Source organism: Dermacentor silvarum, chromosome 9 (genome assembly GCF_013339745.2).
Source record: "Dermacentor silvarum isolate Dsil-2018 chromosome 9, BIME_Dsil_1.4, whole genome shotgun sequence".
In the NCBI taxonomy this organism is placed as follows: Eukaryota; Metazoa; Arthropoda; class Arachnida; order Ixodida; family Ixodidae; genus Dermacentor; species Dermacentor silvarum.
This window is the reverse complement of record NC_051162.1, coordinates 136,954,159-136,981,146: the sequence shown is the minus strand read 5'-3', so window position 1 is coordinate 136,981,146 and position 26,988 is coordinate 136,954,159. Positions and strand designations below refer to the sequence as shown.

The window sequence follows — 26,988 nt, the reverse complement described above, 5'->3', positions numbered from 1 at the left end:
GTAGCTCACTTGGTTGGGCTGCTTGGGTTGAGCGAGGGCACAGACGATGTCATAAGTCTGTTCTCCACACAACGTTAGCAGATGAGCACGTTTCTTGGAAGCGTCCGTAATGTCGTTAGCCTCGAAGAAGAACTGTGGCCTCCCATACCAGGAACTCCAGGAGCCAGAGCTGCCACTGAATTCGGGTAGCTGACCAAAGTCAGGCGCCGCCATGTTGTTCCGTTCCTTGACGTCGGTTAACTGCCGATGAGTCCGGAGTCTTCCTTGTCGCCAACTGTCACGCTTGTGCAGCAGGTTGTGGCTGCCGACGATTTATTACAAACAAGGAAACATGAACATGTTAAGCGGCATAGCTTAGGCGTTCGATGACAAGCTCGCGCTTTTGCCATCCCATCCCGTGCATTTGCGCGCGCACTTCGTTGTCGTCTTCTTCTAGTGCGACATGTCAGGCACGAAGGCAGTAATGTCTTTTAAAAAGTTGGCAAAGCATAGTAAAACAACACAAGGCTAGCGCGCGCGAGCGCGACTCACGAGATCAGTCCCACATGGCAGCGGGGCAGACACACACACAGCTCTGCTTCTCCACAGGCTAAAAATGGGAAAAACTGGGGAGAATGCCAGACAGGTGTTGCCATCTGTTGGGCGGCTGGCGAAGTGGACCTGAGAGTCTCGGAGGTACTGATACCTCACAGCAGTTGCTTACGCCGACGACATAAACTACTATTCAGTCATCCAGGCAGTGCTGAAGTACCCCGCAACTGCCTCGCCTGCGTGCGCTCTTGAAAAAGCAAGTTTACAGAGGAAATGACAAATAATTCTTGCACAAGCGTCTGATGCAGAGCGAAATCTTCGCGCTACGGTTCGCGAAAACCTGACCGGCACTTCCATGGCCGCCTGCTCTTCTTTGTCGCTTGACGTGGAAGGCTCGTAACTGTAAGCAGTAATATTTCTTGCCAAGTTGGTATGGTCCTCGTCTTCAGACGTGTACTCATCACAGGTAGAGGTACCAGAACTTGAATCCATGCTCGTGACGCGGCGTCAGCGCGCTTCGAATGACTGCGGCCGGCTGGCTGGCTATCCGACGAGGGTGTCGTGATGTCAAGCCTTCCAACTCCCGCGGGTCAGGCGGCGAGGAGCGCACTCACAAAAACATCAAAAAATAAAGTCATCGGCTCAAAAATGAGCTAAGTGACTACTTCTTTTCGGTGTAATCACACACTGAGGATTCATTTTCAGCATTTTCGTAAAATTTTCAGATTTTGTGTCCGTATCCCTTTAAGTCATAAATGTACTAAAGTTCAAGCCAGAAAATACTAAAATTAGCTTTACTACAGGACAGCTTGCATTTTGCTTTTGAACAATACACAAAACATAGCAGCACAGCAAATGGGCATTTGGTTGCAGTCACAAAATAGTCTACAAAATATTCATGAAACATCTCATAGCTGTCAACAATGTTGACCTGATAATGGGTTTCATGGTATTTAAATGTACACCCTTGCAATTTTTTAATAATATTGCCTGAGTGTTGGCTGCACAGTATGTCAGCAGCCTTGTGGCGAGTGAGTGGCACTCCTGAAGCGAGTTTTGCAGCATAATACATTTGAACTGGAAGTCGCCTTGCACGTCCACGCGTACTGGTGCCGATCCCACAGCCCCTCACCACTATAAGGCCACTGACACGCCACGCGGTTGATGCTCGTGTGATATTATTAAAAAATTGCAAGGGTGTGCCAAGATATTATGCCGACTAGCATAGGAAACGTCGACAGCTTATGGCACATGCTAAAAGATGCGTACTTCTTTCCATTGTTGGACTTGTTGATACATGCGTAGAGTAAGTGGGCATCAGAATGGGAAAGAGCAAAGCAGTGGGGTCTATAGGGCAGAGTGGTCATTTGGCCAAGCACCTCACAGGCTGAAATTGGGAGTCAAAACTTAAAGCCATGTTTTTGAGATTGTGTCACACCGTGTCACAGCAGCACTAAATCTGCTGATTGGCCACAATGAGGCTAAGATTTGCATATTCATATCAGATATTTCTTGAACACACTGCAAGCAAAAACTTGTAGAACTAGGCTATCATAAACAATGCCTATAAAGTGGCATTTTATAAGGAAACTGTAAAGCTTGGAACATACACATATGAACCAAACAATAAATGCAATAATGCAGATGAGCTTTGCTGTGAAAAGATCAACAGCCTGGAAACAATGATTTGACAAGGGCTTCTTTCATTTAATCCTGTTGGTCAAATTCTATATTTGTCCTGCTTCACAGTTGTGATACAATGATCTAATGAAGTCATTTCACACTGTATGCAAGAGGAAAATGAAGGTCAGGCAAAAATGTTAAGAAAAAGAAAACATCCCTGTATTTTATGCTTGACAATGTATAAATGCACCTGCAAGAATAAAGCCTATTACAAACCAACATGAGCATGCCCTCACAATAGCATCCTCACCCCCATCTGCAGTCACGCTGAGAGTGAGTACTCGATCATAATCAGAAAGTCTGTGAGGGTGAGGAAGCGTGGATGTCATAAAGTGAGAACGAGGAAGGGTGACAAAGTGAGGCTCCATGAGTAGGTCGTGATTCAATCCACTAGTATGGTGAAGGGCAAGCACATTGCATTTTGATCGCGAAGTCATAGTCACACTAGGATTACAACCCACTGATTTCTCTCAGTGCCCCTGTCAATGCACCAATACCACCAATACGCAGGCTGTCTGCTGATGGGCATGTCGGTAGATCATGACTGTTAGGAGACAGTCAGGTTTTGCTGTAGCACTGCAATAACACGACAGTCCTTGGCGTTGCTGCCATGGAGTTTGTTGCCGCAGATTTCTACATATGCTGATGGTTTATTTAGGTGTTTTACTACTTCTCAAAAATACATTTTATTACCCGTTAATACAAAACTCATAATGTAGCTGTTTATATTGTAGTTGTTGAATTTGCACATTTTACTTTCATGCTTTTATTGGGTACCTGTACTCTAGACGTCCATTAATTCTACTCCAGTTAATTCAATTCACTTAATTTGACCCCGACCGAAGGTCTCAGTTGGCACCCATATATATATATATATATATATGGGTCCAAACGTTTATTATTTTGATACTGAAATTGGCCTTCACCACACAATATGAACTTCAATGGTCTGCACACATGCACCTGGCCCCGAATGATGACATCAATGGTGACCCCATTGGTGACCCTAATGAATGTGTCAAAGACACATATAACTAACTGTTGCCAAAAATGCCAATTTTTCAGTCAATGTTCGGAAGATCCTGAAGTGGAAACAGCAACTGACAATGAATGATCACCATTTTTACCAGATTCTAATGCGACCCTTCCTTCCAAGAAAAGTGATCCATAAATACAGCGCATTACAATTGCATATGAAATAAGAACTCATTTGTGGATTAGCAACAGCCTCGCCAATGCCAGCACAATGTAGTAGTGCCAGAACAGGTTTTCCCGTAAAATGGTGATAATGATGTGTACTTTCACTTTCAGGCTTTAATCACGAAGAATCCCTCAAAAGATAAGTCATGTTAAAGTTATTTTGCAAGCTAGTCGCAGCAGAGTCAAGTCACTGTTACAGCCCTTCAAGGACTTGCATATATCGCAGGATGACCCGTCAGTCCAGGCATAGGCCATCACCCTGTTCACTGCTGTTGAGAAGTAAAGAAAAAGGGGAATATCAAACACAGTGGTCCATGCAGAGAGCTTTTATGCTGTAGTTTGCCCACAGCAACCAAAAGCTGTTTTAGATTGATGACGATAGACATTAGGTGTAAATAAATTTCCATTCCTTTACCGACTCTAGAGGCTGACTGGCAATCCTGAATTCTTGTTCCCTTGCCAGGCTATTGAACATTATCTTTGTCTTCTGCATATTAATCTTCAACCCCACTCTTACACTTTCTTGGTTAAGGTACTCAAGCATTTGTTGTAATTCGTCACCACTGTTGCTGAATAGGACAATGTCATCTGCGCAACGAAGGTTGCTGAGATATTCGCTGTTGATCCTAACTCCTAAGCCTTCCCAGTACAAGACCTTGAATACTTCTAAGCACGCAGTGCATAGTATTGGAGAAATTGTGTCTCCTTACCTGACCCCTTCCTTGATAGGTAACTTTCTACTTTTCTTGAAGAGAACCAATGTAGCTGTGGAATCTTTGTAGATTTTTGCTAAGATATTCACGTATGCTTGCTATACTCCTTGATTATGCAATGCCTCCATGACTGCTGGTATCTCTACTGAATCAAATGCCTTTTGATTCAGTAGAGATAATAGTAAAAGCCTTATGGAGAGGTTCATTGTACTCCGCATATTTCTTGATTACCTGATTGATGACATGGATGTGATCAATTGTAGAATATCCCTTACTGAAGCCAGCCTGTTCTCTTGGTTGAATGAAGTCAAGTGTTGCCCTAATTCTATTGGAAATTATCTGACTGACTGAATAAACTTTATTAAAACCAGCAAGTGGTGGTGGCTGGGCCTAGGCCTCCCACGTGGGGACGTCGAGATGTTGTCTCATCGCCGCCTCGCAGGCTTGCTGGATCGCCCAGAGTTGGTCGTTGAGGCTGGAGCTACGCAGGGCAGTGTGCCATCTCGACGAGAGGGTCGTGGGGTTAATGTCGGGGTATTGTTGTGTACAGTCCCAAAGCATGTGTGTAAGCGTGGCTGGCTGTGTCTTGCAGATATGGCACGTGGGATTCGGGTAAATGTCTGGGTAAATCTTGTTGTAAAGGTGTAACGAGGGGTAAGTGTTTATTTGTAGCAGGTGGAAAGTTGTAGCCTGTGCTCGGGATAGCTTGCTGTGCGGGCCGGGGAAAGTCCTACGCTCTAAGTAGAAGGATTTCACTACATCATTGTAGCGTGTCAGGCCATCCCTACCGGTGGGGGCAGCCTCCCTGTCTCCCGCGCGATTAACGAGCCCTCGCGCTAGGGAGTGGGTAATCTTGTTGAGGTTGGGGAGGTGCGGGTGGACGGTGCCTACGTGAGCTGGGAACCAGACGAGAGTAACCTGATGGTCGGTTGAGTGGGGTGCTCGTTGCAAGATGCGCAAGGCTTGGTGGGAGATACGGCCGTTGATGCAGTTGATAACAGCGGAGCGGGAATGAGAGACGATGGCATGGCATGTTGGATCTAGTGTGGCTAGCGCGATGGCCACTTCTTCAGCTTCCTCAGCGTGTGGGGTTACTAGGCTGATAGCATGATGGAGAGAGCCTTCACGTGTGGTGACAGCTGCAAAGCGGGTACCTTGGGGATATTCGGCAGCATCGACGAAACTCGCACCGTCGTTGCGAGCAAGGGCTTTGGTGAGAGCCGTGGCATGTGCTGTGCGGCGTGCGCGGTTGTATTTGGGGTGCATGTTTCTGGGGATAGGATCGGCGTGAATCCAGGCTCGTATGGTGGAGGGGATCTGGTGTTTATGGCCGTGTTGATGGTGGTAGGTAATACCGAGCGAGGTGAGGATGTGGCAACCCATTGCTGTGAGTGTGAGTCTCTCTAGCTAAGAGCGGCGTTGGGCCTCGATGAGCTCGTCCAGTGTGTTATGGACGCCGAGTTGAAGGAGGAGGTCAGTGCTGGTGTAATCGGGGAGGCCGAGGGCTTGTTTATAGATACCGCGTAGGAGGATGTTGAGTTTGTTTTGTTCAGCCTTGTACCAATTTAGAAACGCAGCAACGTAGATGATGTGGCAAATTACGAATGACTGGATTAATCGGAGGAGATTCTCCTCTTTTATACCCCCACGGCAGGTTGGAGACCCGCTTCAAAAGTCTCATGGTGTTGAATGCATTTACCTGGATCTTTGCGAGGGCCATGCCATTCGCTCCGTTCGCCTCTATAAGCATGCCGAGCACACGGATATTGGTGACGAGGGGGATGGGGCTGCCATCCGTGAGGTGAAGCGCGATGTCTTCGTATTGGCGTTTAGCGGTAGAATGTCTCGGACGGCGGCCACGGAGAGTAGGCCTGTAAAGGAGGAGTTCGGACTTCGCAGAAGAGCAACGAAGCCCCGTGCCTTGGAGATAGGTCTCGACTGTTTCAACGGCGGATTGTAGTGCCGTTTCTATTTGGCTGTCACTGCCTTGATGGGCCCATATGGTGATATCGTCAGCGTAGATGGTGTGGTTGACACCGTCTACTTGCTGCAACTCCTTGGCAAGATCGATCATGACGAGATTAAAGAGCATTAGGGAGATAACGAGCCCTGGGGGATTCCCGCGCTGCCCTGAGTCCAGGCGTCGGAGCGGAGATCCCCCACCGAGAGGAAGGCCGTGCGCGCACCGAGGTTAAGGCGTGAGATGCGGTCGAGAATTGTGGAATGGGCTATGCTGTCAAAGGACTTTTCGAGGTCGAGGCCGAGTATTGCTTTAGTAGTGCAGGTTCTACCTTCAAGTATATGGTGCTCAAGTTGCAGCATGGTGTCTTGGGTCGACAAGTGAGCCCGGAAGCAAATGACTGAGTGAGGATACGCTGCAGTGTCTTCCAGATGGGTGTTAATTCGGGTTAGGAAGGCATGCTCCATAACCTTTCCGACACATGAGGTTAGGGAGATGGGGCGAAGGTGATCGAGGCTAGAGGGTTTGCCAGGTTTGGGAATAAGGATGACCTTTGCTGTTTTCCAGGCTGGGGGAATTGCACCTTTACGCCAGCAGTTATTGTGTGGGGTTTCACATGTGCTCTTGGGACAAAGGAACGACACATAGTAGTGCAAACAATCAAAAGGGCATTTATTGCACCTTTCATACACTAATACATACTAGCCGAATTACAACCAATAGAACATTTACACGGGCGCGCGACAAATCAAGGAAGTCTGACTCACCGCGACCCGATAGCGAGCGAATACGTTCGCCCCATGCTATGACACCATCGCCTAGTCGTTCACGTGTACGGTCACGCGAACGGTGGCGCGCTCGAACGATCCGTGTTCGTCCATACCGGTGTCCCGCTCTAAGCCTCGCGCGACGGTCGCGCGAAGCGGGCCGGCGCACGCGCGAAGCGTTCGTGCGTGTTGGTCGCCGATCCCCAGCCAAAGAGAGAGCGCCTCCGACCTTTTTCCCCCAAGTGACCCAGCCGTTCGGTGGTGCCAGCATCGCGACACTACGCAGCATCGCGACACTAGCGCCATCTCTCGCAACGCGCCGCAACCACCGCCGGGCTTAGCCACGCAGAGAAGCCGGACTACAGGAGACATGCGGGGAAAACAACATCATGGGACGCGTGAGAATCTCGCATCCCCACAATTGATATAATTTGTAAGGTGGGTGACGGAGGCGTCATCCAGGTTACGGAGGGCTTTGTTAGTGACCCCGTCGGGGCCAGGGGCAGAGCGGCTGTTTAATTTGTGTAGGGCGGCTTGAATCTCAGCGACACTAAAATATTCGTCCAGTGGGGGGTTGGTGTAGGAGACGTGAGACTGCACTGGGCCCACGGGGAGATACTTGTTAGAAAGGTGGTCTAAGACTTGGGCGCGACCCTGTTTCTTCGTTTCTGTATAGAGAAGTTTAGTGACGCGATCTTGTTGGGAAGAGCGGGTGGCTTGACTATCGAGGAGGTGTTTGAGAAGCTTCCAAGAAGAGGCACAGTAGATCTTGCCGTCAGCAGTATTGCACAGTTCAGTCCACTGTTGACGGCTGAGGGTGAGGCAATGGGCTTCGATTTCCTTGTTGAGGAGGGCTATTTTAGCGCGGAGGCGCCTGTTGAGACGTTGCCCTTTCCAACGGGATAGGATGGATGTTTTAGCCGCGAGGAGATGAGCTAGTCTGCTGTCCATGCGCTCGACGGGGGCATCGGTGGTAACGGTGTGCGCGGCTACCTTGGTATCAGATTGGAGATTTCGGGTCCATGCATCAATGTCCCCTATGCATTCCGCGTGCGGGTCAGCAGATCGATGCTTGTGAAATGCATCCCAGTCAACACAGGTGAACTCTCGGGGCTTGGCGGTGACTGCAGCTATCCGAGGGATAAGTATGGCAATGATGAGGTGGTCACTACCGAGATCATGTTGTGTGTTGCTCCATTGGGCGTTGGTGACATTCTTGGTAAATGTGAGGTCAGGGGTAGTGTCGCGGGAAGTGGAGTTACCGAGGCATGTAGAGAACGTAGGGTCTGTAATAAAAGTGAGGCCGAGATCCTGGGAGTCTTGCCAGAGGTTTTGAGCCGCAGTCGTAGAGTAGCCATATCCATACCGTGTGGGGGAGGTTGAAGTCTCCACCGATAACGAGCGGGTTGGTGCCAGCTACGTTAAGGGCCTTCTTGAAGAGGGTGAGAAAGTGGCTTCAAACTTTGGCAGAGCGATGGCTATACACGTTAAGGAGAAAAATACTTCCTTATGTTTCCTAGTGGGTACAAGTTCAATGAGAAGGTGTTCGATGTTTCGGACGTACAGATTGTGTTCAATGGCAGTGATTCTCTTGCGGACGAAGGTGCAGAGGCGGCGAGAAGCGTCTTACGGTATGAAAGGTTGGCAACCTGGGAGGGTGACCAAATCGATATTGGTTTCTTGAATCATGATGACGTCCGGTTGCAAGGTGAGGGTACGTAGGTGTCGACGGATGACTGGTTGTTTGCGGAGATAGCCTCGGCAGTTCCACTGCCAGATAAGTGTATCGTTGTTAGGGTGGGCCATGATGGGGACTGGGAGATCTTGGTGAATATTTTATACAGTACTGAAAGCATTTTATACAGTACTGAAAGCAAGTTAATGGGCCTATAATTTTTCATTTCTCTATCGTATCCCTTCTTATGGATTAGTATAATGTTGGCATTATTCCAGTTCTCTGATACACTTGAAGTCGCGAGGCATTGAGTTTAAAGGCCGCAAGCTTGTAAAGCATGATATCTCCTCTGTCATAATTTAATAAAAGTATTAAATCGACTGCTATTCCATCTTCTCCAGCCGCTTTTCCACAGGTCATGTCTTGCAAGGCCCTTCTAACTTCACCACTAGTTATATAGAAGGAGCCTCTGTATCCTGTTCATCAATACTTGAATGAAAGTAGCTTGGCTGCTCTGGGCACTGTACAGGTCAGTATAGAATTCTTCCGCTGTTTTATTGCGATAGCAATTATATGGACACTCAAAAGCAGATTTCTGCCGTCGGCGTCGCCGTCGCCGTCGCCGTCGCCGTGAGGTTCTGTATGACGTCATTTGGAGATGAAATCGTCGCCGCGCGCCGAACGCTGTATGTGCGAGTGAAAGGGCGCGAGGGGCGCGTCTTTCACGGGGAGTGAACGCACGGCGGAGAACAAACGCGCGTTCTGCGCCGTGCTCGCTTAAGGGCTGCAGAAGTAGGCGTCTCTTTTCTCCTTTACAATCACCATATATGTAGAGCAAACGCGCCTTCTTCGGACGCGCGAGAGGCCGTGGGGGAGGGGGAGGGAAGGGAGGCGACGTTTAGCTGCGGCACCAAGTGCCTATTTATATCAGAGGCTCCAGCAACAGTCACCAACGCCGCACGCATTTTGAGCTAACGCGGGCAAAACGCCGATGGCGTCGACAACAGTTCTGCGTGTTGTTGCTACCAAAGCCGCTCACCTTACTTCGTATGACATTGCTGTGTTGCTATCGCATTCATTGCTTCGCCCTTAGGGCGAAACTGTGACATTTTTTACTATGTCATCGAAATTGCCGATGATATTACCCTGCTTATCTTTCAGTGCATACACCTTGCCTTGTCCTGGGCAAAATTTTCTTCTCACTGATTTCATGCTGCATCCATATTTTACGGCTTCCTCAATCTTGCCCACATTATAATTTCGAATATCCCTGACTTTCTTTTTGTTGAACAGTTTTGACAGTTGAGTGAATTCTATCTGATCGGTAAAGTAGTAATTCTACTTTATTATCGGTGAAGTAATTCTAGTATCTGATCGGTAAAGTAGAATTGAATTTAATAGTTAGAGTCAGTAAAGGAGTATGTTTATCTAGGTCAATTACACACAGGGGACCCTGATCATGAGAAGGAAATTTCCAGAAGAATAAAATTGAGTTGGAGTGCATACGGCAGGCATTGCTAAATCCTGACTGGGACCTTACCACTGTTGTTGAAAAGAAAAGTGTACAATTATTGCATTCTACCAGTGCTAGCATATTGGGCTTGAGGTTAACAAAGAAGCTCGAGAACAAGTTAAGGACCGCACAATGAGCGATGGAATGAAAAATGTAAGGCCTAACGTTAAAACACAGGAAGATAGTGGTGTGGATCAGAGAGCAAACGGGGATAGCCGATATTCTAGTTGAAATTAAGAAGAAATGGAGCTGGGCAGGCCATGTAAAGCATACGATGGATAACCGGTGGACCATTAGAGTTACAGAATAGATACCGTGCTATGTGATGGCACACTTAGTACATGAAATTTATTAACCTTGCAGTTAAAGTCCGTTTTAAATAAGGAACCACCGCAGAGGAACCCACCTCCTTTTTCTCATTCTCAAGTTGCACTCTAAGTTGCTGAAGCGCTGCTTCCCTCGTCATGACACTTTGTGCCTTCACCATGTCCACTTGCTTTTGAAGTTCTTGCACTTGCTTTGCGAGATTCTTCACCATCTGCAAGGACATTTCAGAATGAGTACAAATAAGGAGGCTTTTCCCATGGAAAAGAGATCACAGTGATGACAGTAAACTCTGCATGGCTGTGCAACTGTAACGCCTATGTAAGTGACACTATCCTGAATCTGAATGTTGTTCGCAATGCTCTGAAGAGTTATCTACATTTAATCTATGGTAAGTAATTGTAATTTCTTCAGTCACTACCTATACTTGTTAGTTAATTTCACTTTATCAGTGCAACTAACAAATCCCAACAATATACATATGCCACAATGAAAGAGTAAGACACCTTAAAGTCAATAAAATGCCAAATAGTAGTAGGAACACTATGACAGTACCGTGAAATACCGATCAAGCATATACTAAAAATTTGGAGATAAGTGCGAAAAAAAGGGAGTGGGCAAATGTTCAGCTTGAGAGCAAAAAAATTGGAGGACGCTTAAGCTTCGCCTTTAAGAGAGGAACACGATAGCGTTATCACTATTCGTTTACAAATGTCGTTTTCAACTAATGTGATTACATTGTGCCGTGTGACAGAAAAAAGAAATGACATTTCGGGCAAGTATAATTCGTTGGAAAGGATTTGTCGTGTGGCAAAGGTATTAGTTTCGAATTGTTCGATGCACCATAAATATGACAGGAAGCTTTTTTGGTGCACAAAACGCGACATCCGCAGCCAAATTTCTTGTTTCTTTTATGGGAAATATTTATATAGATAATCTTCTCCCTCTTAAAAAATTGGAAGACGCTTAAGCTTCGCCTTTAAGAGTCGAACGCGATAGCGTTATCGGGCTTCGTTCGCATCACATTTTTCTTTATGAGTAGGCTTCACTGCAACAGGTATGGGAAAGCCAGCATACAAAGACCAAGCTTACACTGATCCCCTTAAAGTAGACTTCACTTTTAAACACAAATGCATTGCTGGGAAGACATTTTTACAGGAACAATTTAAGCTGTCTTATATCAAAATGTGAAGGCCCCATGACCTTTTTTATTATTTTATTAATTGTTTGCTGTTGCCGGTTTTCAAAACCGAGAAAGGCTCGGTTTTCAACATTCCCCTCAATGTTGCCTAGAACCAAAGTACAGCGAAACACCAGCAGAATTGGAGGACGTTTAAGCTTCGCCTTTAAGAGTGGAACGCGATAGCATTCAAAGATCCCTGGCTGCTTATCAGGTATTTTTCTCGTATATTCAAATTATAATCCGATGCCATCATGCCTGTAGGTTGTGGTTAAGTCGTACTTTACAATTTTTCTGACAGACTTTACTTTGAGAAACTCAATTTTTGTTCACTAAAGCCTTGCGTCACGCGGAGGAGGGTCTGTGTGGTCGGGGTGGTTCGGGATGATGTGGTTCGGCATGATTATTTCCGCCAGACGCCGAATGCTTAACGCCGACGCCGGATTTTCTGCGACACGGGGCCCTTAACGCTGTCACGTTAAAATTCAGAAAGAGCATGTGATTGGGTGTGCCTTTGCTCGGTCTGACCAATGAAATAAAAATGGTGGCAGTTTCGCGCTCCTGGCAAAGTCATCAATCTTTATTAATAAAATTTAGGTAGAACATTTACACTACTACTACACATATTTATTATTCCTCGCTAAAGCTTTCAAATACTCTTCCGAGTTTCAAGAAAACAGGGAGTTGGCACACTTACTGTTAACCCTTTGAGGAAGAAAACAGGGAGTTGGCACACTTATTGTAAACCCTTTGAGAGTCACTGCTGCACATGTATAGCGGCAGAAACAAGTCCCAAGTAGTCACACAGTGGCGGTGTAACATTTGAAAAAAACAAGCTTTTTCTCAACGAAAAGCAGCCTAGCTTCGCTCTGGAGGTGCTGCAGCCTTCCATGAGTTCTACAAAAAATTCTTATTGTGCTGCCACCCGTTGACTTCTGTTGAAACTGGTTTCTCACTTTGCTCTATGGTAGCTGCCACCATGGTGGTTTGGGAGTAGTTCCACTTTGCATAGTTTACTCCAGCATGCTCACACTCACGCACTTTATAATCAACATTGTTTCAAGTAAAGGGCGTCGAGAAAAGTGATTTCGATCTTGTTTCTTATCATTCAAAGCATTACAGCATGCTGCTCGCCTGCATGGCTCTCCCGTAGGCGTGCAATTACTCTGTTTACAGGTGGGCACTCATGAACTAGTGATACTGCCACACGTGCATCTCTTTTTGCAAAACAAGCAAGAATAGATAGAATATGATCAAGTGATTCAACAATCCGATAGCAGCCGATTGCCTCCGCGACTAAAGAAATAGTCCCGCTGACGCGACTCGGCCCAGCTTGAAGTGCGGGCTGCATGCTGTCTGTCAGCGGGGTCACTGGCCATCCGGCTCATGACGTCAAGGTAGAGTGCACGCCCATTGGTGGAGGCTAGTGTGCGTATCCGCCTTTGAGGGGCAAATGCCGCTGCCTTCTAAAGTTGTACCCGACTATAGTTTATCCACTTGTTCAACAATAAACCATGCATAAAACTGCATAAATGAAATTTCCTTTGTCGCTTTACTGCCCCTAAATATTATTTCCTTCCTTTTAAAGTTATATTAAATTAAATTCTGGGGTGTTACGTGCCAAAACCATGATATGATTATGAGGCACGACATAATGAGGGACTCCGGGTTAATTTCTTTTTCTTCTTTCTGGGGTCTTACGTGCCAAAACCAGTTCTGATTATGAGCCACGCTGTAGTGGAGGGCTCCAGATTAATTTAGACCACCTGGGGTTCTTTAATGTGCATCTAAGTACACGAGCATTCTTGCAGTTTACCCTCATCGAAATGCTGCTGCCGGGATCAAACCTTCAGATCAGCAGCGCAACGCCATAGCCGCTGGGCTGCCTCAGTGGGGCGTCCAGCATCTTTTGAGGTGCAAAAAAGAAACGGCACAAAAGGAAGGTCAAACACGGGACAGGCGCTACCTTTCAAATGTTTACTCCACAACGTCGTCATGAAATATATATGAGAAAGGCACATGCGCAGAAGCGCTTATGCAAAAAATACAAGATAAGAATATGAAATGCCCGACTAATTGATATGCGCATTAAGGAATACAAACTCTTTTGTGTACAGAAAGTAAAAGTTGCGCCAGTGAACCTTCTTTAAGTTTGTACACAAAAGAGTTTGGATCCCTTGGCACACATATCAATAGACCTCTCCCTGTTCGCAAACAATGTGAACTCACTGTGAACACCCCTCTCATTTGCCGCACTTCCGAAGTGAGCGCAGGTTGGCAAGAAACGTTAATGCGACCTGTTCTCTCTGCATAAGAGAGAACAGAAAATTTTGTGTTGCATTGTCGTGAAGGTACTAATATGCACCCAATTTACACTGCAGTGGTAAAAGATATACAATATGAACTTTGTCTACAACTATCACGGTGGCGGCGCCTAAATTTAGATGAGGATGGAATGCAAAAAACACTCGTTACTGTGCTTCAGGAGAAGGGTAACAAGCCCCAGTTGTTCAAAATTAATCTGGAGCCTTTCCTTAGAGTGTCTCCCATAAGCCGCTGTGCAGCTTAGGGATGTTGAATACCATACAATGGGCGGTGGTGAGGGGTATAACAATGGGCCATCCATCATCCGTTTTGACACCTGTGCTAAGGCACAACTGGTGGGAAACCACCATGCAGATGGAGCCAAACCACCACGTACATGGAGCCGAAATTGTTGTTAGCATCGTTTTGTTGTTCTACGTGTTGTTGGATGCCGTGCAGAGCATGAGCAAGCGCTCGGCACACGCTCGTGCTCGGCATGGCATCCAACGGCACGAGTGCAAATCGAGGGGCGCCAATGAGCCAGCTGCGGAATAAGACGACGCTTGAACCAATGCTGATGATGATAGTTTTTTTTCTACACACAGACACGATCCCGGGGAACATAGCCCTTAACAGCTTCGCTGTAAAAATTAAAGTTCAGTTTCACTTAAGACCCATGAGATCTGCATTTAAAACATGATCATTTCAGCTGTTTATTCCCCGTGGTGAAATGTATACACGAAGCTTTGGCAGTTGTCGAAACATGCTAGGAACTAATTTTGAGTCGTACCTTTCAGTTAACAAATTATGCTCGAACGAAGGATTTTTTTACATTTTTTTTCTGTACACAGCGCAGATAACCTCGACATATATGCACTCACTAATCATCGCGTGTCATTCATTCTCACCTGCTCAAATTTACAGGCGCTGAAGTTCTATTATTATTCTATAATAGTTCTATTATGAAGGCCTTATTACACGCAACATGCGTCCACAGTCTCGCAAGTGATGTATTGCTAATCGTGTCGCACACACACACCCTCACTAACACACACACATAATGTGGTCAGTTTATCTACACAAAAATGAACCGATATCATGGCTGTTTTTCGCCACACACTTTACCGCACCACAAAAAATGTGGCATACTTCCATGGAAGCCGATATTCTTCATCGCATCACAGATCACCACGTGGTTCACGTTCGCAAGTAAAAAAGGCCAGTATCGCCAGATTTCCATCACGCAGTTTAAGACACATTCATTTTCATCGATACAGAACACTGCTAGAGGATCACTTTAACATAATTAAAAAAAAAAAAGAAAACATGCGTTCCCGAGACACCCACATACAGTAAGCACTGCTCGACTACACCACGCAGAAAGCCGGCGGCTGTGTTTTGCCAACCAGGGTCACTGCACATGCGCCGGTGACGTCACGCTGTGACGTCGCCAGCGCGGTGTCACGTCAGGAAAGGTCTATGATAGCCTCCTATATTTTATAGGAGGCTATGGGTCTATTAGTCAGGCATTTCTTATACAGTATAGACCACTTATAACGTAACCGCTTATAGTGCAGGACCGGATATAATACTGTCTTTTCAGACTCCCATTAATTTTCCCACAGCACTCTATGTATACACGTATCGCTTATAGTGCAGTTGTAGGACACGAAATACTGGTTACCTTGCGGCTGCCTGGAAGTTCGGCAGTCAACCTAGATGGCAAAAGCTCCCCTCAAGCCACAAATACCATATTTACTCGAATCTAACGCATACTTTTTTTCCGATAAAACAGGTCCAAAAATTGCGTGCGTGTTAGAATCGAGTACGACCCTAAATCTGCATTACCATATAGCCGTCGGCATTTCAAAATGGCCGCCTATCGCGCACGTCGAGCTTAGCTACTCTCGAGCCTAGCTACTGTAGCTTGCTCCATGTGCTGCAGTACATGTGCTTAGGCAATAGTCTACCGTCTGTCTTCACATTCTCTGCGTCTGCTCTATCAGCATGAAGTACCGAGTTCATCATGATGCCGCATTTAAAAGGAAAGTGATCATGTGTGCGGAGAGGGATGGAAATCGGGTCGCATCACGTGATGCGGCCCGATTTCCAAATTTCGGATTCTCCAAATGCTCGTATGGGCGTTTGGAGAATCCGAAACTTGCGTTTGGGACTGGGGCAAACAGGAGGAGAGGAGTTTCGCCAGCAAAGCAATGCGGAACAGTTTCAGTGGACCGAAGCAGGACGTAACTTGCAATGATCCACTTCGGCGATACGATCGCCTTGGCCCTATCTTGAAAGCAATCTGCGACGGGGAAAGTCCGTCGCGCGCCGTGTTTTCGCCGCTTATAGGTCGCGTTGAAGTGAGAGGTAGTACGTTTCCGCGGTCAACGAGCGAGCTCTGTTCATGTTTGCTTGTGTGCGCGTGACACCGTGCTTGTTAATTTATTTAGTAAGTGAATACGGAACCTAGAGCACAGTAACAGCGACGGCAGAAATGCGCTTGGAGTGTCCATCATTGCAATAAAATAGTTGTTTTAGTTATAGTGAGGTACCGCTTATAGTGCGGATATTCACGACTCCGGCGACTTACGTTATAAGCGGTCTACACTGTACATCTATTCTTATCTTTGCTTCTGCGCCTTTCTCATATATATTTCATGACGACATTGTGGTATAAACAGTTGAAAGTAGCGCCTGTCCCGTGTTTGACCTTGTGGGTTCTTAGTGTCTCACAGGAGACCAACCACCGCGGGTTCGAGCTTAGCGAGCCACAAGGCCTCGTCAGCCGTCGCCTCTAGCACCGCTGCGTGTGAGCTCAGGCTGCAAGGGGCTACAGAGCAATGCACACAAAAACACAGTAATGCCCTGAGATAACGGAAACCATTTAATGAATCCGTCGGCACCAGCACTGCACAAACCAAAGGGGTCCGTCCAAGGGCGAAAATACAGAAACGGGCGTCTATAGCACATCGCTAGGGAAAGTCTCGGCGACTATGCCACTTGCTCTGGCGATAACCAATGGGTTAACTCGTGAGAGCTCGGGCTATCTCCTTCGGCTTTTGTTTTCGGCAAGTGCGGCTCGGCGTGGTATGACCTCGCGCGAGCACTAGGCACCGCTCGTCGGCTTAGCGCCAGGAAAAAGATCAGGAAAAAGTACGCGCTCCCCGCACGGGCAAAGGCACTATGCATGAGCTCAAGTCCTAGTCACAAAGGTGTCGGCGGATGAGAAGAAAGCATGTACAGCGTTGTCCACTTTTAGGGTGAACACAGCTCAGCCTGGCCGCGCTCTACGGAGCGCCAGTCCATCCGGCGCGGCCGTGCTTCGAAGCAAAGCGGCGCAGTCGCACAGGGGCCTAGGGGATGTGCTTCGCGTCGTCTGATACAGTGCGGGAGCCCGCCGCTCTTGCTTTGCTGTTAAGTTAACTTCACTAAACGCAGGCGACTGAGCGACCTAGGCGGCGGCGCGGGAAAGCGCGTTTCATTATTTGGAGCATTTTCCAGCTGCTTTTGTCTACAGCTTGTGGACAGCCTGCTTAGTCAATATGGATAAACAGAAACAAGCTTCTCAGCACATAAACGACCTAGCATTTTCTTTTTGTGAGTGATGAGGGTAAAAGAACACAGTTATTTTTTGCGCCCTCTTAATTAGGCTGGGGCCATGTTATTCTACTGCCACACCTGTTGGTTCAATGCATCCAGAGAAACACATCAGGCATGCTTTTTATGTGTCTTTCGCCAGGCTTGGCTTTTGTAAATGGCCAGACTGTTTGCCCACCACCGGCAGGCGGTCGGCAAACGACACCGGGCCGGCGACTTCCCCACGACGGCAACAGCATGGCTTGTCCGCGGCCAGCATTAGTTTGCCGATATTCATACTAAGGGCCTACCCACTCTGGCTGGATTGATTTAACAATCCCTCCCGTCTAAAAAATTCTATCTATTCGTCATACTTGCCAAATTTACGCTGTTTCAACCTCCATGGCATAACGCAGAGGTCATGAGTCACTCCAGGATGTGTACCCCACAAAATTATTAAATGTTAGTGAGGATATGCATATGACCTTTTCCAACTAAATTAACTGGAAGTGAATAACAACTTATTTACCCGGCAAGACGAAGTGTAAGCTAAAAAAACACACACATCGATTAAAAATTTTCAACTCCAGCCACCTAATGAAAATGGACAGAAACAGCATTCGCATGCTGTGTGCATAAACTCCAAGGATATAAACAAAAAAGAAAAACAAACAAAATAAAAAGTCCACGCAACATACTTTACATCAGCTTATCAATGTTTGTCATGAGCCAATAAAGGAAGAAATAAAAAAGAAGAAAAAGCAGAAGTTAAGAAGAGAACAAGACGACACGAGGAGTCGGTGGCAGAAGTAAAGGAAAAAGAAGTTAGAAATAAGAGCATCTGAATAAAAGGAATATAATACGAAAGCAGAAGAAGAAGTGCAAAAGTGCACGCGTGGCTACGTGGCCAACGGGAGTTGAGACACGTAGCAGAAGTGAGCAGCCCAGCTACGCTGTGGGACAACGAGGGGCAGAAGGAGCTGGAGGCCGGACAGGACGGGTGGATCGCGGAGACGGCGGCAACCCAATGGAAGCTGTTCTTCAGCTGCCGTGGCCACGACCCGCAAGCTGAGTGAACGCCCCACCAGAAGCCACAGTTACAGGCTGACGGCGCCGCTTCCTGGATTCCCTGCGGCTACGATCCGCAGGCTAACGGAGTTGACCGGGCGATCCAGGCGCCTTGGTCATCCCACCATCCCGCCCCTGAACCAGGTCAACAGTGGACCGAACGTCGGACACAGCGACATCGTGTACGACGCATCGGCGGGCCCAACGACGTGTCATCCGAAGCCGCGACGACGAGGTGACGTGGCCACGTCGATGGACGCAATGTAAATATTTTGGACTTATCATTTCAAGATAGCTGAGGACTTCGGAGAATTTCTAGAACAACTCGTGCTGTAAATTGTTTGTTTTGTGCTGTTGTCTTTGCCGTTTGTTTTTACGATCATAAATGTTTGTCTTAAACGAGCGACTTGTCCCTGTCTGTCTTTAGTCCACCGAAATTCGTGACAATGTTATCAAAAGATTGATCGATCATTCATCTAAATGAGCATGCGGCTTCCCGCGTCAGGTATGCGACAATGGACCGGCACTGCTTTTGCAATTTTATGTAAAGTGTCACAAGAAAAACTTGTATATTTTACTAGATGTAGCAAATGAAAGTGGGGCGTAAAATTACGGCCAAATCAGTTGCTATACAGGACAGGGCAGTTTCGCGCATCATGTAAAGCGATCAAACATGATCAAATATGTGTGCACGATTGAACAATCGCTCTCTAAATTCCTTTCCTAATTTCTTAAGTATATTAACCAAATTCGTTATAGCATCAAGAGAAGCACAAAACGGCGCGCTAGGCTCATCACAACATGACGCCAACATGAAAAGCGCGTCTGATGTTTTTCTCCGGATGCACTGTACCAACAGCTGTGGCAGTAGAATAAAATGGCCCCACCCTAATAAAGAGGGCACAAAAAATGTGTTATTTTACCCTCATCACTCACAAAAAGAAAATGATAGGTCATTTATGTGTTGAGAAGGTTGTTTCTGTTTATGCATATTGACTAAGCAGGCTGTTCACAAGCTGTAGACAAAAGGAGCCGGAAAATGCTCCAAATAATGAAACGCGCTTTCCCGCAACGCTGCCTACGGCGCTCGGTCGCCTGCGTTTAGTGAAGTTCACTTCACAACAAAGCAAGAGGGGCACGCTTCAGCGCTGTAGCAGATGACGCGAAGCACCTCCCCTAGGCCCCTGTGCGCCTGCGCCGCTTTGCTTCGATGCGCGGCCACGCTGAGCCCTGTTCACCCTAAGAGTGGACGATGCTGTACGTACCCTGCGTTGGTCCCGGAAAGAGAGCCATGCTCAGTAACGCGCAGTGACGTCATCGCCCCACCCTCACCACAAACCACTGCGTGTGGAGCACCACCGCTGGAACGGGTTGGGAGCGGGCGGGGATCGGCAAGGGACGGCAGAACAGGTAAAGCCTGAGAGCAATGGCGCCGGCGCCTCCCTCAATCTCCACAACCTTCCTTTCGTGCCATGTCTTTTTTGCGCCTTGAATGAATGAATGAATAAACCTTTATTTGAAACAGTGAGTTAGTTGCCAGTCGAGGCGCCTTAAAAAAAAAAAAAAAAGTCAAGCAGCACCAAGTAGGCCCAGAGAAAGTTCCTATCTTACTTCTTCCAGCTGCCACCACTGTCGCTGCTCTGTGAAGTCAGATGGTGTGGGTGCCAAGCGCGAAGTCATGACTGTTGTTTCCACAGCAGGGCCACCTGTAAAAAAAGGCTTTGTTTTGCCCACTAACACACTTCAGAAATTGTTCCTTTGACATGTTCCTGTACCACTAAATTGGCTAAAGGCAAGTTCTATGTTCACTTAAAGGAGATGCATTACAAGAACTCCAAATTACAGGAAGATGTGTCTCACTTATAAGTGTATAGTCCCGCAGTCCTGGTGACCCTGCATATTGCCTTGATTTCATGCAGGTGCTGAGTTGGAATTATTTCTTTTTGTGTCACAAAAATTTGGCTGTAGTTGCACTGTCTTATAAGACGAGCACCAACATGGAACATGGCATCTAAGCAAGATATGTCATCCAGCTAAATGACAATGAGAAGCACATAACACAAGTGCTACACTTGCATTTATTTATTCATTTTATATTTATTTTTACATACTGACGGCCTGTTGGGGTTATTGCAGGAGTGGGCATAACATCCCATATCAATTGCTAACAAACAAAAGGTTAATGGCAATGAATGAACACGTCTAGACAAAGTATTCTAATGTTCAATTGTTAAAAACTGTGTCGGTTCTAGGTTGAAACACTGCAGACATAGAAAGAGCCAGCCAGTCTACAGATTCTTCTTCTTTCTGGGGTTTTACGTGCCAAAACCAGTTCTGATTGTGAGGCACACCATAGTGTAGGGCTCCGGTTTAATTTTGACCACCTGGGGTTCTTTAACTAAACTAGAGACCTGCTAATCACACCCCCAACCAGTAAAATAGTCAGGCTGAAGGCTAAATGACAGTACAGTGTATTCTAAAGCCACTGTAAAAGTGTTTGTACATACACATACAAACACACCCCTTACAGTATGTTCCCTTGACCCACAAGTGACTCTAAGTCTAAGGAGTCCTAATCTGCAATCAGTACAAAAGAGGGAACAATACTGGGTTCCAAAACCTAACCAAAAGATGACAAGTTCACTGTGCAAGCTTTCGTACCAGTACTACCCCAAAGAAATTTTTGCACTCTAGTGGGGAAGAGGGTCAAGAACTATCGAGAGAGGACGACAAGGTCCGGCAGCCCGGAGAGGGCGAGACAGTGACCAACGCTCTTGGGCCAAGGCTGTTGTTACGTAGCCCCTGCTTGTTAATAAACCCCCTTACAGTTTGGTGGAAAGGTGCTGGGTAGTCTCCTAGTCTCCCAACCTGGAACTACGAAGCCATACCCTGCCTCCAGCGCCAGCGATGGCTGAAGAAACCACCACCCAAGGCCCCTCTCAGACTCAACCTACCGTCTGTCCCGGTGTGCTGCCTCAGCGTCGCCCGCCGATATTCAGCGGGACTGATGACCAAGACGTCGAGGACTGGTTGGCAACGTATCAGAGGGTGAGCGCAGTCAACAAATGGGACGATGCGACTAGGCTGACCAATGTCATATTTTACTTGACCGGTGTCGCCAGTCTCTGGTTCCGCAATCACGAAGCGGAGATTCATAACTGGGCCTTGTTCAAGACCACTTTTTCAGAAATCTTCGGCCGCCCCGCAGTACGCAAGCTCCGCGCAGAACAGCGACTTCGTGAACGCGCTCAACAACCCGGTGAGAACTTCACCAGTTATATTGAAGACGTCGTCGACTTGTGTAAGCGTACCAACCCGTTGATGCACGAGTCGGATAAGATCAAACAAATCCTGAAAGGAATCGCCGATGACGCATTTCAAATGTTATTGGCCAAAGACCCACAAACCGTCGCAGATGTTGTCAGCTTGTGCCAGAGTTTCGACGAATTGCGCAAGCAACGGGCCTAAACTCGACGCCCTCTGGAACAGAACGACTCGATCGCGGCCTTGACTCTGGGTGACCAGAATGCACTGTTGATTCAGATCAAGCAGTTCGTGTGTGAGGAGGTCGCCAGACAACTCTCTATTTTATCAAGCACGCCCGAGCCAGCACAGGCACAACATCTGGCCCCAGTCATACCCCAGGTTATCCAGGAAGAGGTCACTGATGCATTGCCTTTCGCTCGTCCGCCACCTCCAGAGTCTGCACCCTTGACGTACGCGCAAGTCGTTGCTGCTGGGTCGCATCATCAGCCAACCTATTCTTCCGCGCCGGCAGCCGTTCGACCACCACCTGTTCCGTTCAGCCGAGCAGTCCCCACATTTTCCAATCCATGGCGCACTGCGGACAATCGCCCTATATGCTATTCTTGCGGTTATGCAGGACATGTGGCACGCTTCTGCCGCCGTCGCCCTCCTGTTCAAATGTACGCCATGCGACCGTCTGCGTACAATCCTAGACGCTTTGATGGCATAGCGCGGCTCCAACAATCTTCTTCGCCCGAGCGAAGGAAGAGGTCACTGATGCTTTGCCTTTCGCTCGTCCGCCACCTCCAGAGTCTGCACCCTTGACGTATGCGCAAGTCGTTGCTGCCGGGTCGCATCATCAGCCAACCTATTCTTCCGCGCCGGCAGCCGTTCGACCACCACCTGTTCCGTTCAGCCGAGCAGTCCCCACGTTTTCAAATCCATGGCGCACTGCGGACAATCGCCCTATATGCTATTCTTGCGGTTATGCAGGACATGTGGCACGCTTCTGCCGCCGTCGCCCTCCTGTTCAAATGTACGCCATGCGACCGTCTGCGTACAATCCTAGACGCTTTGATGGCATAGCGCGGCTCCAACAATCTTCTTCGCCCGAGCACCTGCCCGAGCAGCTGCCCGAGCGCCTGCCATCCGCTACCCACCGATCTCCATCCCCTCGACGTCATTCTTTGTCACCTATGCGCCGTTGGCCCTGCCCTTCTGACGCGGAAAACTAGATGCCGCAGTTCCCGAGGCACGAACTGCGTCGTCATCGATCAACTCAAGTCCTCGCATTTCTCCGGCCAACCTCATCGACGTTTTTGTGGATGGCTTTCATACCCTTGCGCTTGTGGACACTGGTGCTGCAGTTTCAGTGATAGACATGAAACTTTGCCGCTTGCTTAGAAAGGTTACAACGACATCAAAGGGATTGTCCCTCCATACCGCCAGCGCAGACCATATTCAGCCATCTGCACAGCCCGCGTCGTCATTCAAGATGTTGTGTATCCCATTGAGTTTCTTGTGTTACCGGCCTGTTCGCATGATGTCATCCTCGGATGGGATTTTCTCTCTCACCATCATGCCGTTATTGACTGTGCTCGTGCCGAGGTGGCGTTCTCTGCGTTGTGTTCCGCGTCTGCCCCTATGTTGGAGAAGTTGTTTGTCGCCGATGATACGAACATCCCACCCAATAGTGCAGCCCTTGTCCCCGTGTCCTGTGCCGCCATTGGTGAATCCACAGTTGTATTTACCCCCTCCGAGACCGTTCAACGCCGCAGGAATCTCACATTGCCATTTGCCGTTCTTGACATGCCCAACGGCGCTACATCGTTGTTTGTTATGAATTGTGGGGATGCGCGACTCTCACGCGTCCCCTGATGTTTTCCCCACATGTCTCCTGTAGTCCGGCTTCTCTGCGTGGCTAAGCCCGGCGGTGGTTGCGGCGCGTTGCGAGAGATGGCGCTAGTGTCGCGATGTAACGCGGGGTCACTTGGGAGAAAAAGGTCGGAGGCGCTCTCTCTTTGGCTTGGGATCGGCGACCAACACGCACGGACGCTCCGCGCGTGCGCCGGCCCGCTTCGCGCGACCGTCGCGCGAGGCTAAGAGCGGGACACCGGTATGGACGAACACGGATCGTTCGAGCGTGCCACCGTTCGCGTGACTGTACACGTGAACGACTAGGCGATGATGTCATAACATGGGGCGAACGTATTCGCTCGCTATCGGGTCACGGTGAGTCGGAATTCCTTGATTTGTCGCGCGCCCGTGTGAATGTTCTATTGGTTGTAATTCGGCTAGTATGTATTAGTGTATGAAAGGTGCAATAAATGCCCTTGTGATTGTTTGCACTACTGTGTTGTCGTTCCTTTGTCCCAAGAGCACATGTGTGAGACCCCATATCTGGCTGCCCAACGTGGGGCTCTTGGGGCATCGGACGATAATTTTAACAGCTTTGCTCGGTTCCAGATGTTTCAACCGAAGTGTAGTCCTAGCGAGGATTTTGACCGCTAGTGTCGGCGGTGTGCTTTCTTGAGCGAGGCGACGGTTGCTGTAGCGTGTTTGAACTTTTCAACATGCTAAGCCTTTTCGCGAGTGTTTTGAAGTACACTCGTCGGTGCGAAAGCCACGTGGTCGGCATCCTGGGAGAGCGAGGCCTAGCGCCCGCGGAGCATTGGCAAGCCTGAAGCGAGTGAGTACGGAAGCCTCGTGGGTGGTCCGAATTTCTTATGTAAATAGCTTCTTCTATATCTTTGACTTCGGAAGTCGAGGCTCAGGGAGCCGGGTGGCCGCGGGCCACGGGTGCCGCTACGGGCTGACTGGTATTGCGGCCTGGCACCGGGCGCTCCGACACCGTCTGGGACGGTGGGCGCCGTCAACTCGGATGCTGTGTGCACCGAGCGGGGTAGGACCACCTCACAGAGCTAACGTCTCCTCGCAGCTGCCTGTTCTTGTGCCCATTTTGGGTGATGTTTTCTTTTCTTTTTTTGGATGCCGGTTGTTGTCAAAGTAGCGACGCATTAGGCCTAAGGCTTAACAAAGCCGCCTGTCGCACGTTGAGGGACGCAACCTGGTGGACCGTGGTGTTGAGATGTCGCACATTGCTTCCCTCATTAGTTCGCCTCGCACGAATTGAAATTACTCGTTCGACTCAAGAAAGTAAACTTTGTTCACGTGAACTTAGCATCTGAAATGCCGCCCGGAATTTTGGCTAGCCGAATTGAACATCGTACCACGTGGGCGATGCGTATGCCGAATTCCTCTCCCTTGCACTACTTTAGTGTTTGTCGAGTGCGTTGAGTGTACGCAGCGTGAGCGGAGTCACCCCTGGTTTGCTGTCACCTGCACATCGTTAGCGCTGCTGCCCCGGACTACAATCGAGCTACCCCAGGCTTTGGAGATGTCTGTGGTCAATTCGGCGCAGCGACTTCGCGGGCCCCCAATGTCCGGCTCGCAACCCTCGGCGGCTGGGAAAAGAGCCGGCAGTCACCAACGGCTACTGCGGCTCTCGTCAGCAGGGCGCGAGCGACGCTTGCTCGTGCCGACTTCTGCGTCGCCGTTTCCGGAGTCCTGGGCTGGAGTCGTGCCATCGAATCTGCAGACGTGGTGCTGTGACCAACGGACGCCAGCGGTGAACCCCAGAGTCAATGTCGGCTCGCACGTTGTGGATAACGCGTGGACATTTACTCGGCGGCACCACTGTCGCATGTATTAACTTTTGTTCGCGACGCGCGCGTTGATGGGCCTTGTGACATGTTTCGCCGGCGTATGTGTAGTGATGTAAGGTTGGGGGGATGTGGGGATGCGCGACTCTCACGCGTCCCCTGATGTTTTCCTCACATGTCTCCTGTAGTCCGGCTTCTCTGCGTGGCTAAGCCCGGCGGTGGTTGAGGCGCGTTGCGAGAGATGGCGCTAGTGTCGCGATGTAACGCGGGGTCACTTGGGAGAAAAAGGTCGGAGGCGCTCTCTCTTTGGCTTGGGATCGGCGACCACACGCACGGACGCTTCGCGCGTGCGCCGGCCCGCTTCGCGCGACCGTCGCGCGAGGCTAAGAGCGGGACACCGGTATGGACGAACACAGATCGTTCGAGCGTGCCACCGTTCGCGTGACTGTACACGTGAACGACTAGGCGATGGTGTCATAACATGGGGCGAACGTATTCGCTCGCTATCGGGTCGCGGTGAGTCGGACTTCCTTGATTTGTCGCGCGCCCGTGTGAATGTTCTATTGGTTGTAATTCGGCTAGTATGTATTAGTGTATGAAAGGTGCAATAAATGCCCTTGTGATTGTTTGCACTACTGTGTTGTCGTCCCTTTGTCCCAAGAGCACATGTGAGACCCCACAGAATCCGTTGCCAGCACCCTCAACCTTACTCCGTGGAGAGTGTATAGGCACAATTCAGGCATTCAACATTTCCTCCATCATCTGCCTTGACGACGCGGACAACTTTCAACTTAGTGCCCTGACACCTTCTGCTGGTACGCCTGATCGCCCACCGTTAAGCATGTTTGGCTCCGCCATCGACGACGAACTTCCAGAGGCGCACCGCGAGAAACTTCTTGCACTTCTACACCAGTTTCGTGGCTCGTTTGATTGCCAGCAGAAGTCACTAGGCTGCACGCACAGTGTTCTCCATCCGACACCGGCTCACAAGCGACTCTCCGACAGCGTCCTTACCGCGTATCTCCTGCTGAGCGTCGTGTGACCTCCGAACAAGTCGATGACATGCTTCAGCGTGGCATCATTCAGCCGTCCTGCAGTCCCTGGTCGTCGCCTGTTGTTCTCGTTAAGAAAAAGGATGGCTCGATACGCTTCTGCGTCGATTACCGCCGATTCAACAAAGTTACGTACAAAGATGTGTATCCTCTGCCACGAATCGATGATGCCCTGGACTGCTTGCAAGGAGCTGAATTCTTTTCATCACTAGACTTAAGATACGGCTATTGGCAGGTCCCTATAGCGCCATCCGATCGCCCGAAAACTGCCTTCGTAACTCCCGATGGGCTGTACGAATTCAATGTCATGCCCTTCGGTCTATGTAATGCCCCAGCCACATTCGAACGGATGATGGACAGTGTCTTGCGTGGGTTAAAATGGAAGACATACCTGTGCTATCTGGATGACACCGTTGTTTTCTCCCCTGATTTCGATAGCCACCTGCATCGTCTTTGCGAAGTATTGAGCTGCTTGATGAACGCAAAACTTCAGCTTAACATCAAGAAGTGCCGATTCGGAGCTCGCAAACT

General features: G+C 48.6%; 1 protein-coding gene across 1 annotated transcript in view; it reads right to left on the bottom strand.

Annotated features, from left to right (window-relative positions):
* The window catches only part of LOC119464430 (deformed epidermal autoregulatory factor 1 homolog), an 86,534-nt gene that overhangs the window by 14,156 nt on the left and 45,390 nt on the right, over positions 1-26,988 (bottom strand). The window contains exons 5-6 of the mRNA XM_037725391.2: positions 20,109-20,203; positions 10,449-10,580 (exon numbers count right to left, since the gene is read on the bottom strand). Of these exons, the coding sequence (XP_037581319.1) occupies positions 10,449-10,580; positions 20,109-20,203 (227 nt within the window). The remainder of the gene's footprint in view (positions 1-10,448; positions 10,581-20,108; positions 20,204-26,988) is intronic.